At 57.2% G+C, this 12738-nt stretch overlaps 1 protein-coding gene across 4 annotated transcripts in view; it reads left to right on the top strand.

Annotated features, from left to right (window-relative positions):
* Positions 1-12738, top strand: part of MAD1L1 (mitotic arrest deficient 1 like 1) — a 337452-nt gene that overhangs the window by 232359 nt on the left and 92355 nt on the right. For all 4 annotated transcript variants that reach the window (XM_045813334.2, XM_045813335.2, XM_045813337.2 and 1 more), the window contains one exon: positions 5038-5128. In XM_045813334.2, coding sequence (XP_045669290.2) covers positions 5038-5128 — 91 coding nt within the window. The remainder of the gene's footprint in view (positions 1-5037; positions 5129-12738) is intronic.

The raw sequence follows: 12738 nt of genomic DNA, 5'->3' as shown, positions 1-12738 counted from the left end.
CGTCGCCCCTGACGTTCGCTCTCGGGTGACTGGAAGCCTCCCTTCCCGGGCAGCCACTGATCTGCTCTCGCTCGCGTGGGCTGGTTGGCATTTGATAGAGTGGGCTGGGATGGACTCACGTGATGTCCGCTCTTCGTGTCTGGCTTCCCTGTCCTGAGAGATCGCTGTGGGCGCAGAGCAGCGGTGTGTGCCTTCTGATTTTGCCAGGTCGGCGTGCCGCCGTTTGTCTGCGCCTGCATGGGGCGGGGGGGCGGCATTGGCTTTCCCGGCTTTTAGCTCTCACAGACGAAGCGGCTTTACGTTACAAGTAAAGTCCTCGAGTGGCGATGTCCTTCCCATCTCTCGGGGAACTGCGACGTGCCGTGCGGAATCCGCCTGTCCGCAAAGTGGCTGCACCGTCCAGCGTCCCTGCGGCCCGCGGAAGGCCTCCCGGGGTGTCCTCACCAGCGCTTGGCCCGCAGCCTTTCTCACTGTAGCCGTAACCGGTGTGCGGCCGCCTCTGCCGGTGGTGTGGACTTCGTCTCCCTAACGGCTGATGACGTGGAGCGTGTCTGCTTGTCACCCTCCGGTGTCTTGTTCGGCAGAGTGTTCCCACCCGTGTCCGGTTTTTGTGAGCTGCTTTGCTCCTCGCCGAGCCGGAGCGATCTTCGTCAGTTCCGGGGGTGGCTCCTCCGTCACATACTCGTTCTGCAGGCTTCCCCTCCCACCCTGTGGCTCGCCATCTCGCTGCCTCGTGAGGCTTTTAAAGAGAAATCTGTATCAATGTTTTTCCTTTTATTTGTGATGATTTGGGTATTGTAGCTGTGAAACTTTTGCCTATCCCAGACTCACAGGTGTTCCCCCATATTCTTTAGCAATTTTATAATTTTTTGACTTACTTGGAGGTTTATATTTCCATTTCGAAATTAGTTTTTTATATTACACATTACAAAATTTCAGGATTTTTTTTTTTAACGAATACCCAGCTGTTCCAGTGCCATTTGTAAAAAAAAAAAAAAAAAATCCTTTCTGGGTGCCTGAGTAGCTCAGTCGACTAAGTGTTTGACTTTTGATTTTGGCTCAGGTCGTGATCTCAGGGTCCTGGGATCGAGCCCTGTGTCAGGCTGCGTGCTCAGCAGGGAGTCTGCTTGGGATTCTCTCTCTCCTTCTGCTCCTCCTCCCGCTCACATGCGTGCTCTCTCTTGCTCTAAAATAAATAAATAAATCTTTTTTTAAAAAAAAAAATGCCATTCTTTCCTAGCCGCATTGCCTTAGAATATTTTCCAGAACATACCATCCACGTGTAGGTGTTTATTTCTGGGCCCTGTTGTGCTTCCTCAGTCTGACTTCAGGCCAGGGCTGTTTTGCTCACTATGGCTTTATGACAGTTCTTGAAATTAGGTTGTTAGCTCTCCAGCCTTTCCCCCAATGTTGTTTTGAGTGTTCTGGGCCCATTACATTTCCATATGACTTTCAGAATCAGCTTGTCTGTTTGTACAGAGAAATGTGTGGGATTTGGGGTGGCTTAGATTCTCTCGAACAGTGTGGGGAGAAGTCAGATCTCACAGGCTGGCCTGGTAGCCACGGCCAGGTGTATCTCCCTGTGTTTGGGCTGATGTTAATTCCCCTCCACTCAGCGGACCCCTGCACGATTAGCAGAGGGCAGGCCTCTGACGGCTTTTCCAGACTGATCTCCACGTGCTCTGTGTTCTTGGATGCTATTGTAAATTACGTTTTCCAGTTGTCTTTCTTTTACTGATTTCTAGCTCAGTTCCATTAGGGTCACAGAAGATACTTTGAATTACTAAAAACATGTTGAGCCTCTGCGTGGTCCAGTGTCTGTCTGTGTTGGTAAATATTTTGTGTCTGCCCAAGAGCACTGTGCCCTCTGCCGTCGTGGTCGGGGCATTCGTGCCGCCGTCGTGGTCGGGGTGTTCCTACTGGACACTTGCGTCAAGTTGGCTGATCGTGTTGCTCATGTCTACTTTGTCCCTCTGGGTTTTTTGCTCGTCAGTCTCTCAGTCACTGAGAGTGATATTGAAATCTCTGGCTGTAATTGTGGGTTTAGCTGTGTCTCCTTGCGTTTCTACCAGGTTTTCTGCATCTCTGCTGAGGCTCTGTCGTTCGCACGTGTGTGTTTAGGACGGTAATGTTCTTTTGGCCCGTTGGCCTCTTTGTCATTATGAATTTGCTTTGTGGGTGCCGTTCTTGGCTCTGAAATTCACTTTGACACCAGCAGTGTCTTCAGCTTTCTCTTGTCTTCTCCGTGTTGGTGCCTTACGGACGTCTGCTCTTCGTGTTAAGGGCGCTCTTTTGTAAGCAGCACGTAGTTGGGGGCTGCCGTCCTGTCCACTTTGATGGCCTGTGTTTAGGTGGGTGTGTAGGCTGTTCACATGTCACGTGGCAGCTGGTACGGCTGGGTCTCGCTATCTTCTACTCGTCCCCATCTCTTCCTCTGCATTCCCTGTTCTCCTGTTTTTCTGGCTTCTTCCTAATTCATTGGGCGAGTTTCATTATTTCATTTTATTTCCTTTTTTCACTTGTTGGTTGTCACGCTTCGTTATTTTAGGGTTGTTTGCGGGGTTATGGTGCACATGTTCTGCTTCTCACTGCCTTCCTGCGAGGGATGCCATACCTTCCCACACACGCAGCCTCGTAACTCCTTGTGTGCGGTTGTCCCCCTGAGCCTGTGCTGTGTGTCACACGTTCTATTTATACTTGCACCTCAGACCCCAATACACTTTTATTAGGTTTGTTGAAATAGTCTCTTCAAAAAGATGGTAATTTGCTTTTGTATCTTGGCTAGACGATGCGGGGTGTGTGTGTGTGTGTGCGCACACACATACGTACATATATTCATACACACAGCGGACTATTACTCAGCCATAAAAAAGAACACGATAGTGCCATCTGTGACAACATGGATGAACCTCGAGGCTGTTATGCTCAGTGAACTAAGTCAGGCAGAGAAAGACTAATGCCGTATCATTTCCCTCACGTGGAATCTGAAAGACAAAGCGAGTGATCAAATGAAACAAAACAGAAACAACTCACAAATACGAGAACAAACTGGTGGCTACCAGAGGGGGAGCGGCGGGCAAAATAGGTGGAGGGGACTAGGAGGTACAGACCTGCAGTTATAAACAGGGGAGTCACAGGGTGTGACGTACGGCACAGGGAATGCAGCCCGTGACACTGCAGTAACTTCATGTGGGGACAGACGGTGTCGATACACCGCGGTGAGCCCTCTGTGATGTCCGTAGTCGTGGAATCCCTGTGTTACACGCCTGAACCTTGTGCGATGGCACTGGTCATTTGTACATCAACTGCAAATAGAAGCTAGTAGTCTCAGTATCCTTAGAAGACTTAGATGACATTGAAAACCACATACTTGCCAACGTAGTCACGCTCTCCACTGCTCCTTCTTTGCGTGGATCTGAGTCTGCATGTGGTGTCCCTGTCCCGCTGCTGGAAGGGCTTCCTTTGACCTCCCTTGTGGAGCGGTCTGCTGGGGACACATTCTTACAGGTTTCGTTTGCCTGAGAACATCTTTATTTTGCTTTTGTTTATGAATATTTTTACTGGGAATCAAACTCTAGGTTGGTATTTTTTGTTTGTTTACTTCAGTATTCCGAAGATTTCTCTTCCCTTCTCACAGGCACTGGTGCTGTTTTTCTCCATGTGTCTTGTGCTTGGGGTTTGTTGAGCACCTTGGATCATCAAATCTGGCACTTTCTTGCAGCGCTGGTCCTCCTCTCCCTCCCTGTCCTTTCCTTTGGGAGCTCCACGCACGCAGACGTTGTGCTCCGTGGAGTCACCCTACAGCTGAGTGACAACCTCATGAGTCTTAAATATTCCTTTTCTTGTCTGTTTACTCTGGACTGTTTTGGGTGTTTTGGGGGTTGGGTTTGTTTGTTTCTTTTCTGTAGTCTTCAAGTGCGTGAACGTTCTCCTGCAGAGTCCACTCTGTCATTAGCCTGTCCGGTGTGTGTGTCAGCTCGGATGCTGGGGCTTCCCCCCCAGGAATTGGGTCGTCTTGCTCTTTCCTCCTTCGCCGGCCAAGCCGCTGAACAGCAAACTGTCACTCCCATGTCCCAACACTTTGTGTAGCCGTTTTAATGTCCTTGGATGCTGCTTGATGTCTGCCGACCTTGGTCGGCTCCAATTGATTGATTATTCTCCTCATTATGGGTCATATTTTCCTACTTCTTTTAATGCCTGCTAGGCCTTGATTAGTTGGCAGACACTGAATTTTGGCTTGTTGGATTCTGAATGTTTTGTATTCATATAAATCTTCCTGAGCTTTTTCAGAGATGCAATTAGTTTTCTTGGAAAGAGTTTGGTCCTTTCAGATCTTGTGTGATTTGCTAGGCCATCCTGGAGCACTTCTCAGTCTAGAGATAATTATCTCTCACTCCTGAGCCAAGACCTTCCTGAATAATCCATGAAATGTGAGTTTTCCATTCTGGCTGACGCATGGGGAAGGCCCTGTTCCTCAGTCTGTGTACGTGCTGGGCACTGCTTCCTGGACACACTGTTTGATTTCTAAATCACATGAATAGAGGGCCTTTCCAAAAATTAACTTTAAAAAAAATGAAGACAAAAATAAGACTTTCTTACAGTGAGCTGAAGCCTGCCACGCCCATGTGTCGACTACTGGCCTTTGCGTGCCCTCTGGGCCCATGAAAGAGGAGGGACTCTTCATCGTCCCCTGAGCCTACTTCCCCCCAGTCTAGCTTCCCTCCCCAGCCCACATCTCTCTTCAGGCCCTGTCCGTGGTTCTGTGTCCTCTGTGACATGTGGTCACGCCCCCTGGGAGTGGACCAGCAGACACAGGACACGTGCAGGCTCCTACCCATCCTGCCTCTGGTTAGCGTTCCCCCTTCCCCCCCCCACCCTGAGTTGTGGTCAGTGAAGACCCCCTGACCCTCTTGGTCAGAACAGGCACGTGGGCTGCACTCCCGGCCTGCATGAGACACTCCCCCCAGCAGAGCCCCGTCTATCGGAATGGATGTGTGGGCTGCGGTGTATGTCCTGATGGTCCGGCTCTTCTTGCAGGTTGAAGATTGAGGAGCTGGAAGGGGAGCGCAGTCGTCTGGAAGAAGACAAGAAGACGCTGGAAATGCAGCTCGAGCGGTTCACCCTGCAGGTGCGTGCTGGCGGGCGGCCATGGGTGGAGGCTTCTCCCAGAACTCGGCGTTCTCCCGGCAGGCATGCCCTGCCCTCCTGGCTTCTCCCTGCGTGTCCGTGTCTGTGCTTCCTGCACCGACAGACATCCCGTCTTCTGGTTCATCAAACTAAACCAAGCCAGGGACCTACCCGGAGCCCAGCAGAGAGGGTGTCCTGCCTTTGGGCTACGTGTCACCAGCCCAGGTCCCGGTCCTGCGCTCCATCGGTGTTCCTCCCCTCTCCCCTCCCCCTGTACTGGCCACGGCCCGTGGCTGGTGTGGTGGGCGCGAATCCCCACGGGACCGTCTCTGATTGGGATTGGTATCCAGGCCCGTGCCCACCTGCCTGCCGCCGTGCAGTCACACTGCTGTGCACACCGTTCCACTCTTTGTTTTCCGTTGTTATCCTCTTGTCTAAGTCGTTCCACGGCCAGAGACCTGCAGGTTTGTGATTACCCAGATTTTGGACAGGCCATTGATTTTATCTTGACACCTATTAGAGGCAAATCAAATCTCTGTTTTATTACTGATTCTTGGAGTCGGGAGAAGTGACAACTCTGATGAAGTGTGGTGCTGGGAGCCGCGGCTGGCAGCGTTCAGCTCTAGGAGCCGCACTGGTTTAATTGGGCTGCGCTCCTCAGAAGGGAGAGCTGGGCTGTTGGCAGGTCGACCCCGGCGGCCCATCAGCCGGGCCCTGTCAGAACAGGGTTGGCAGGTGTCTCCTGCGTGTCCGGTCGGGCACAGCCTGCGAGCGGGGCTGACGGCTGCCCAGGCCCCCCCGTGACTGGTGCAGTGAGTCCTGCAGAAATCTTTCATTTCCTTTTTTCCTGCCTCTGGGCTTCCAGGCCTTTCCCAGGGAGCCTTCCGTGGCTCTTGGCAAGGTCTGTGGGGTGAGGCGCAGGTGAGCATGGTGGCCGATGGACGTTCGCCACCATCACCAGTGTCCTGGGAGGTGGGGTGTCCGGTGCTCCTCCCATCTCTAGTGTCCTGGGTGGAGATACTTTGAGCTCCACGCGACCCTCAGGTGGGGCGGAGGCCCTGCAGCAAGTTCTGGAGCCGCTCATGACCAAGGGGCTGGGCTCCCGCCCACGGGGGCAAGTGGCGACCGTGTCCGCGCCGTGGGAGCGAGCGGGGAGCTGAGCAGGGGCCTCAGCCCAGCCGAGGGGGTAGAGCTTGTGGGGCCCGGTTTCCGTCATGCTGGGGGCTCAGGTGCGTGTGCGATGATGTGGCGGTGCTCCCTGAGCCTCGGCCGCGACCCTGGGGCAGGGATGGCGGGCTGATGTGCAGAGGGGTGGGTGTTGGAGGCTTCTAGATAGCCGCGCACCGCTGCCTCCTCTGCTCCGGCGGGTGTCCCGCAGCCAGGCCTGGGGGCGTTTGCTGGTCCGGCCTCAGTGCCGTCACTGACCTTGAGAGGTGGCAAGAGGAGGGCTGTGACAGCCTCTGCAAGTTCCCGCTTGCAGCTCACATCTGAGAGGGCCATCCCTGCACCTAGAATGGGGCTCATCTCAGGAAGGTCGGCATGATGGTGAGGGGGGGATCCCGGACTGCAGAGGTCATAACTGGCACCCGCCTCGGCCACGCGCCTTCACTGTGCCCTGCAGACCTCTCTCTGTGTCCACGGTCCTCGGCGGGAGGTCCCGCTACCCCGTTGCCCTGATGAAGAAACGTCCAGTCAGGGAGGGGCAGTCATTCGGCCGAGGGCACCCAGCAGGAGAGGCAGAACCGGGCTTTGAACCCAGTTCCCTGGCTCCCGGTCCGCTCCCTGCGCCGGCTGCCCCAGCCCGGCTCTGTTGTATGGTGCTGTGGGCGAGCAGAGGTTGGCACCCCAGGGCCGAGCTGACCGTCAGGGCTCGGACGCCTGCCCTGGCAGCGACAGTTCTGTCTGACCTAGACGCCTTGCCCGGCTCATGACAAGCGCCTGTGAGCCAGGCCCTGCTGAGGGTGCGGAGGCACGGGGGCTCCGGCCTGGAACCCTGACCCCCCAGGACAGACAGGAACGAAGGCGGCCAGTCAGGACAAGGTGAGCGGCCATGCTGGTCACGCAGAGTGGACAGGAAGAACTTGCGTCGGGCCGAGGTCCAGGCAGCAGCAAAATGGGTGTGAATGTGACTTGGACGCACACAAACAGGAGGGCATCGTGGGCTCCTCAGCTGGAACCCCGTCCTGTCCCTTGGCCGGGTGGCCTTAGGCATGTTGGGCTTGGCCATGTGAGCCCCTGTACGTCCTTTATAACTTCAGGGTAACCATGGCCACGTGGGGGCACCTGGGGGGAGGAAACGGCACATCCGAGCACACCTCGCACTCAGTACTTGCTCCTGTCCATCTCTTGCCACACTTCCCATCTTCTCCATCGTGAGGGCAGAGACCTCACCCCTTCACCTCTTGCGCCTGGGCCTGGGAAGCAGCAGGCCTGCCGCGGGTGTCTTCCCCCTTGCTGCCCAACGAGCCCCGCGCTTCCTCTGGGCCACGCACAGGGGTGCAGTGCGGCCGGCGGGGTGGGGGGCCTCGGAGCCAGCGTGGTGCTTGGGCGCTCCTGTGCGCACGCCCTCCTCTCTCCCCTCTTCCCTCTGAGGAGAGGCTGCAAGTTGGGCCGCTTCAAGGAAGAGTCATTAAAATCAGCTGCAGTTTGACTTAATTGGGAACATATGCTCGGAGAGGGAGCGCCACTAGTTGGAGCTTCTCGTAATTAGTTCACAGCTGGTTGGTGAGGAAACAGCTCCAGTCGCCCGCCGCTCCGAGCCTTGTGTACGCCTGCTGCTCCGCGCTCCCCGGGTGCCCGGACGGCGTGGGGTGCAGGCCTGCGAGGGGGGAGGGCGCCGTTCCCACACTCGTCCCCCTGCCCCCGCCCACGGAGGGGGACTCCCGCCAGCTGCCAGGGAGACTGTGCTGTTCCGTGCCTGCCCCCCTTTAGAGATGGGGAAACTGAGGCCCACAGTCAGCACATGAGTGGCTCACTCACAGACGCCATCTGTAGAGGCAGGACGGGTTGGGCCGGGTTCAGGGTTTTCCAGGGCTGGGAGTGAGCAGACCGTCTGGACGTCTGGGCCTGGAGGCAGGGGCGCCCCTGTGCTCCCCGTGTGGCTGCCGGAGCCAAGAGCCACGGAGCCAGGGGCTAGTGGCTGTGGAGCGGGAAGTGCAACCACGGCCCTGGTCCTCCCTGCCTGGGCCCCCTGCTCCCTTCCACGCCACCTCTGCCCCGCACACCTCTCCACGGGCCTCGGTTTCCCAGAGCCAAGAGAATGATTGAGGAATGGCAGCAGGACTCGTCTCATTTGTCCTGAGCTCCGATTGCCCTCTTCTCAGTGGGTGGGCACTGGCGTGGGTGCTGGCTATGGCCCTCACCGCCTGTGGCCCTTGTCTCAGGCCGTTGTGGAGACCATGGTGACGGCTCCTAGGCCACGCACCTCACACGCCAGCGGAACAGGGCCGCTGCCACCCCTGTGTTAGTGGAACCACGGCCACCCCGTGCCTTCCCTTGACAACAAACACGCTTCTCCACATTTGTGTTTCTAATGGGCCAGACTTGGGGACCATGACAGCAGCGGGTCACACAGAGCTCCGGAGGTGCAGCAAGAGGGAGCCAGACGCATGGCAGCGCCAGGGGCAGCAGACGCTTATCCGTCAGCAGCCCTGGCCCTGGCTGGACACCTGAGTGTGCAGAGCACAGCCTGGCCGCACGCTTGCGCTCCGTTGCCCTCGGCCTCACTGGATTTGCCCCAGCACTCTGTGAGCGTTCTCCAACATACGGCACAGCCGGACCCATTCCACCGCGAAGGCCCGCTTACCCACCACCCGCGTCCTGGCACGAGCGTCTCACTGTGGGGCCTCATGATGCCACCCCTCGCCACCCATCAATGCTTTTACATTTTCTTGATGCATTTTAAAGCAAATTGCAAACATCTGCACCCTTCCCTGTAAATGTTTCGGCATGCATGTAATCAAGCAGAATTCATCTCTGGGAGTGGAGCCCACATCGCACTGCCCCTTGGTGCTGCCTGATCACGCTGCCTATTCAGGCAGGTGACCGTCAGGGGTGGGCGCAGGTCCCGCTTTCCCCCCAGCCCACCCCGCAAGCCGGCTCCCCCAGGGCGGGGCGGGGGGGGTGGGCTACCCGTAGCAAGCCAGCAGTGCTACTCAGGAAAGGGACCAGACTGCAGCCCAGTGACATTTGAAATAAGTATCTTTTTTGGAAATGGAGTGGGTAGAAAATTGCTGGGTTGCCTGTGAGCGGAAAGCTCACGGTGCCCGTGGAGACGTCCCCGCTCCCGTCCCTGCGTCAGCAGGCAAGCAGTCCTGTCTCATCAGACCCTCCCGGCCTCCAACGCCTTTTCCTGAATACGAGGTGGGGGGGGAGCTGCACTCCTTACACCCCGCTGCCCTCTCCCCACTGACGCTGGGACAGGATGGCCCCCCAGGTACCCGCTGGTTCCCTCCCACCTGCAGGTTCATCCTGCCCGGGCCTGGGTCCCCCGGAGACAGGCGTCCTCTCCCCTCCCTTCCCCCACCTGCTCCCACCTGCCAGGAGCCCTGAGCCCAAAGCAGACCTGACCTCTGCCTCTCAGAACCCTCCTCCCTCTGAGTGTTCCCCTGTGGACTCTTTGGCTGCTGACCACACCCTTGGGCTTGTCCTGCCCCTGGCTGGCCCTCTGCCCACATTTCTGCAATGCTCTCTGGGAGTTCGTCCCTGGAGGGCCCGAACCCCTCCAAGGCTGGGGATGCCTGGGTGGAGGGTGAGTCCCAGAGAGGGTGACCGGAATACAGGGATGCCAGACTGACAGTGGCCAGCAGTGGCCACAGCTGGTCTGCGATAGGCAGGCGCTAATCTCTGCTGTGCGGGAGCCACCCCTCACCCCTGCGTCTAACGCCCAGTTAGGTTCTTCGTTAGCTGCACACCTGGAAGGCCTCATAGTCAAGAAGGAAAGGGAGTGGTCCTTCCCTCCGAGCAGATGAAGGAGCCTGGGGTCACAGAAGCTGGTGGCCTGTGCAGATCCCCCAAGTCCCAGGATCTCCATGTGCTGCGCCTGTGTCCCCCCAGCAGAGGCCCGTGTGTCCTGCTGCCCCATCAACTCCCATTCCCGCCCTGACAGCTTGGGGTGGCCGTGTGATGACCACAGGGCCCCACCGCCATCCAGCTGGCTTTCCCCTCAGCGCCCCTGGCCGAGGCTGGCACCCCTGGCTCCCACGACTGCTGTCTGGAGCCCCCAGCTCTGCCCACCTGCCTGCCCATCCCATGGGGCCAGCTCGGGCAGTGCCTTCGCGCCACATCCGGACCTGTTTGTGGGTCGGTCCTCTGTCCCGCGAGCTCTGCGGGCAGCAACCTTGCCTGGCTCCCAGCCCATGGTGTCAGGGCATGATGGAGCGGAGCGGGACGCGAGTGCGCGGTTGCGGTAGCAGGCAGCGCGGCTGCAAGGCGGGCTCAGGAGGAAGCTGGGGGTGAGCAGTTGGGCCCCCGCGTCCTGCGGTGGTTGGAGAAGTTGGTACCTGAAGCGTTTCGTGGGATTCCTCTTGTGTGGTAACTTCGAATGCTGGTTGTTCTTTTTCTGACAAATTCTTAGGGCCTGCCCCCTTTTAACTCAAAAGATGACCTGTTTTCAAACCATTCTGCGGTTCGTTTTTCACGTAACGTATCTGGGAGATCGCACTGGTTTTCTTCTGGCCACGTGCTGCGTCCCTGCGATGTGCTGTAACGTGCTGGACTAGGTGCCTGTCAGTGGCCACACGGGCGCCGTCTCCCCTTCTGTGGCCATAAACGTGGCTGTGGCGCGTGTCCTGGGTATGGCATCTCCGTGTGTGCGAGTGTGTGTAGGATGAACTTCCAGAAGGGGGATCATGAGACCGAAGGGTGCCTGCACTTATTTTGGTAGATTCTGCCAGATGGTGCCTCACGGCGGCCTGTCTGTGACCGCTGCCCGGTGTGGGACGGCGTCGACCGCAGCCTAGGAGAGTGCCGGTTCCCCGCGGCCTTGCCAAGGGTGCGCTGTCACGCCGCAGGTGGATGGGGGGAGGCCTGTGTATTTTCAACCTTCAGCCCTTTTATTACACACAGGAGTGAGGGCATTGAAGTACGTTCGTATGTGTTAATATCCTTGGTCCGTTTTTCAGATGGGTTGTTGGTCCTGTTGATTTCTTGGAGTTTTTGAATTTTAAGGAGTTGAGGTGTTTTTGTTTTAAGTTGTGACTCTGTTTTCCATTTGATCATCAGTCTTGAGTTTGCTTGAGGCATTTTTAACCGAGCAGAAGTTTTTGATATTTAAGTTTTTATATAGGTGCATTTATCCACGTTTCTTCTTTGGCTTAGGTCGTGAAGGAGCTCTTCCACAGCGGTTTTGTTTTTCACGTGTAATCTGGCTGATGTGGCATTTGGGTTTGGTCCGGTGTTTTACGAGGTATGAAGCCTGACATCGGCTTGTTGCCTAGAAGGGGCTCCTGCCCGTAGCCCCAGGACCACTTGCTGCAAAGCCTGTCCTCGCTGCTGTGAGAGGCTGCCCCCTCGGGTCTGGGATGCCCGCGTGCCACCGGGTCTGGGTCGTTCCCAGTGCTGATGCGTCCTGGGCTGCCTGCCCCGTGATTCTCCAGCAGGGTTTTCCTCACCTCTTGTTTACCGTTATGTGCCCTCCGGAGTGAACATCTCCAGCTCCTCCCGCCAGTGTAGAAGTTGTGAGGTTTCGTGAGAGATGAGAGTGAAGCTCTGGGGCCAGACTTCGTAGGACAAGGACTCCTCTGCACGGGAACGCTGCTGTGTCTGCATGTGGGGCCCTCGTTGTGCCCCCCCCAGAACACTCGGACAGGTGTTGTTCACGTTCTTGTTCACGTTCACCTCTGGGTCAGTGTCCTGGCCGGACGAGCGCACGCGCGGACTGTGGGCTCCACCCCGGAGGTTTATGACCCACCTTGGGGCAGCCGTGTGTGCCCTTCCACCTCGGAGTGAGCGAGCAGGCGTGTACGCCGGGCCTGCACTCGCGGACGGACGTGTAAAACAAGACGCTGGAGGAAAGAGCCCAAGCCTCCCTTCCCTGCGTGGCGCCCGGCTGCTCACGCTTATTAACGCCGAGGACTAAAAACAGCCGGCTTGCTGATGCGCACTTGTGTGCAGACATTTCCACAGGCACTGATTTCTTCTGATTTTTTTATGAGGAGAGTGACGTGTCTTGAATAATCAGCCCCTTCTTATCCTGTGAGCCGGTGCCAGTGGGCGTCTCCACGGGGCCTCAGACCCCCCAGACTGCCGGCCTGGCTGGCCCTCTGCCCCGCGTGCACATGGGCTTTTCCACCTGGTGACCCTCAGGGCGCCGGGCAGGCCCGCTCTGCCGCTGGCTGTACTGGGACCACACGGCGCGGGGAGCGGTGGCACGGGGAGCAGTGGCACGGCGCTGTCCGTGGCCCCGGCAGCCTTGCCGCCCTCAGACTGCGTGCTGACACGTCTTCCCCTCCACGTGCTCCTCACCACGCTTGTAGACGAGCACGCCAGTCACCCAGCCCTCTACGAGCCTAGAGACTGGGCGTGATGAGAAGTCGTGGGTGTCATCTTTAGGCAAGTTGATTTTTCTTAGAATGGGTCTGGAGTGTCGGGCCGTGAGGTGAGGCTGGCGGG

The sequence above is a fragment of the Ursus americanus genome, chromosome 2 (assembly GCF_024610735.1).
Source record: "Ursus americanus isolate L20-20 chromosome 2, mUrsAme1.1.p, whole genome shotgun sequence".
NCBI lineage: Eukaryota > Metazoa > Chordata > Mammalia > Carnivora > Ursidae > Ursus > Ursus americanus.
Note: the sequence above shows the minus strand (reverse complement) of the source record. Positions and strands in the feature narration are given on the sequence as shown.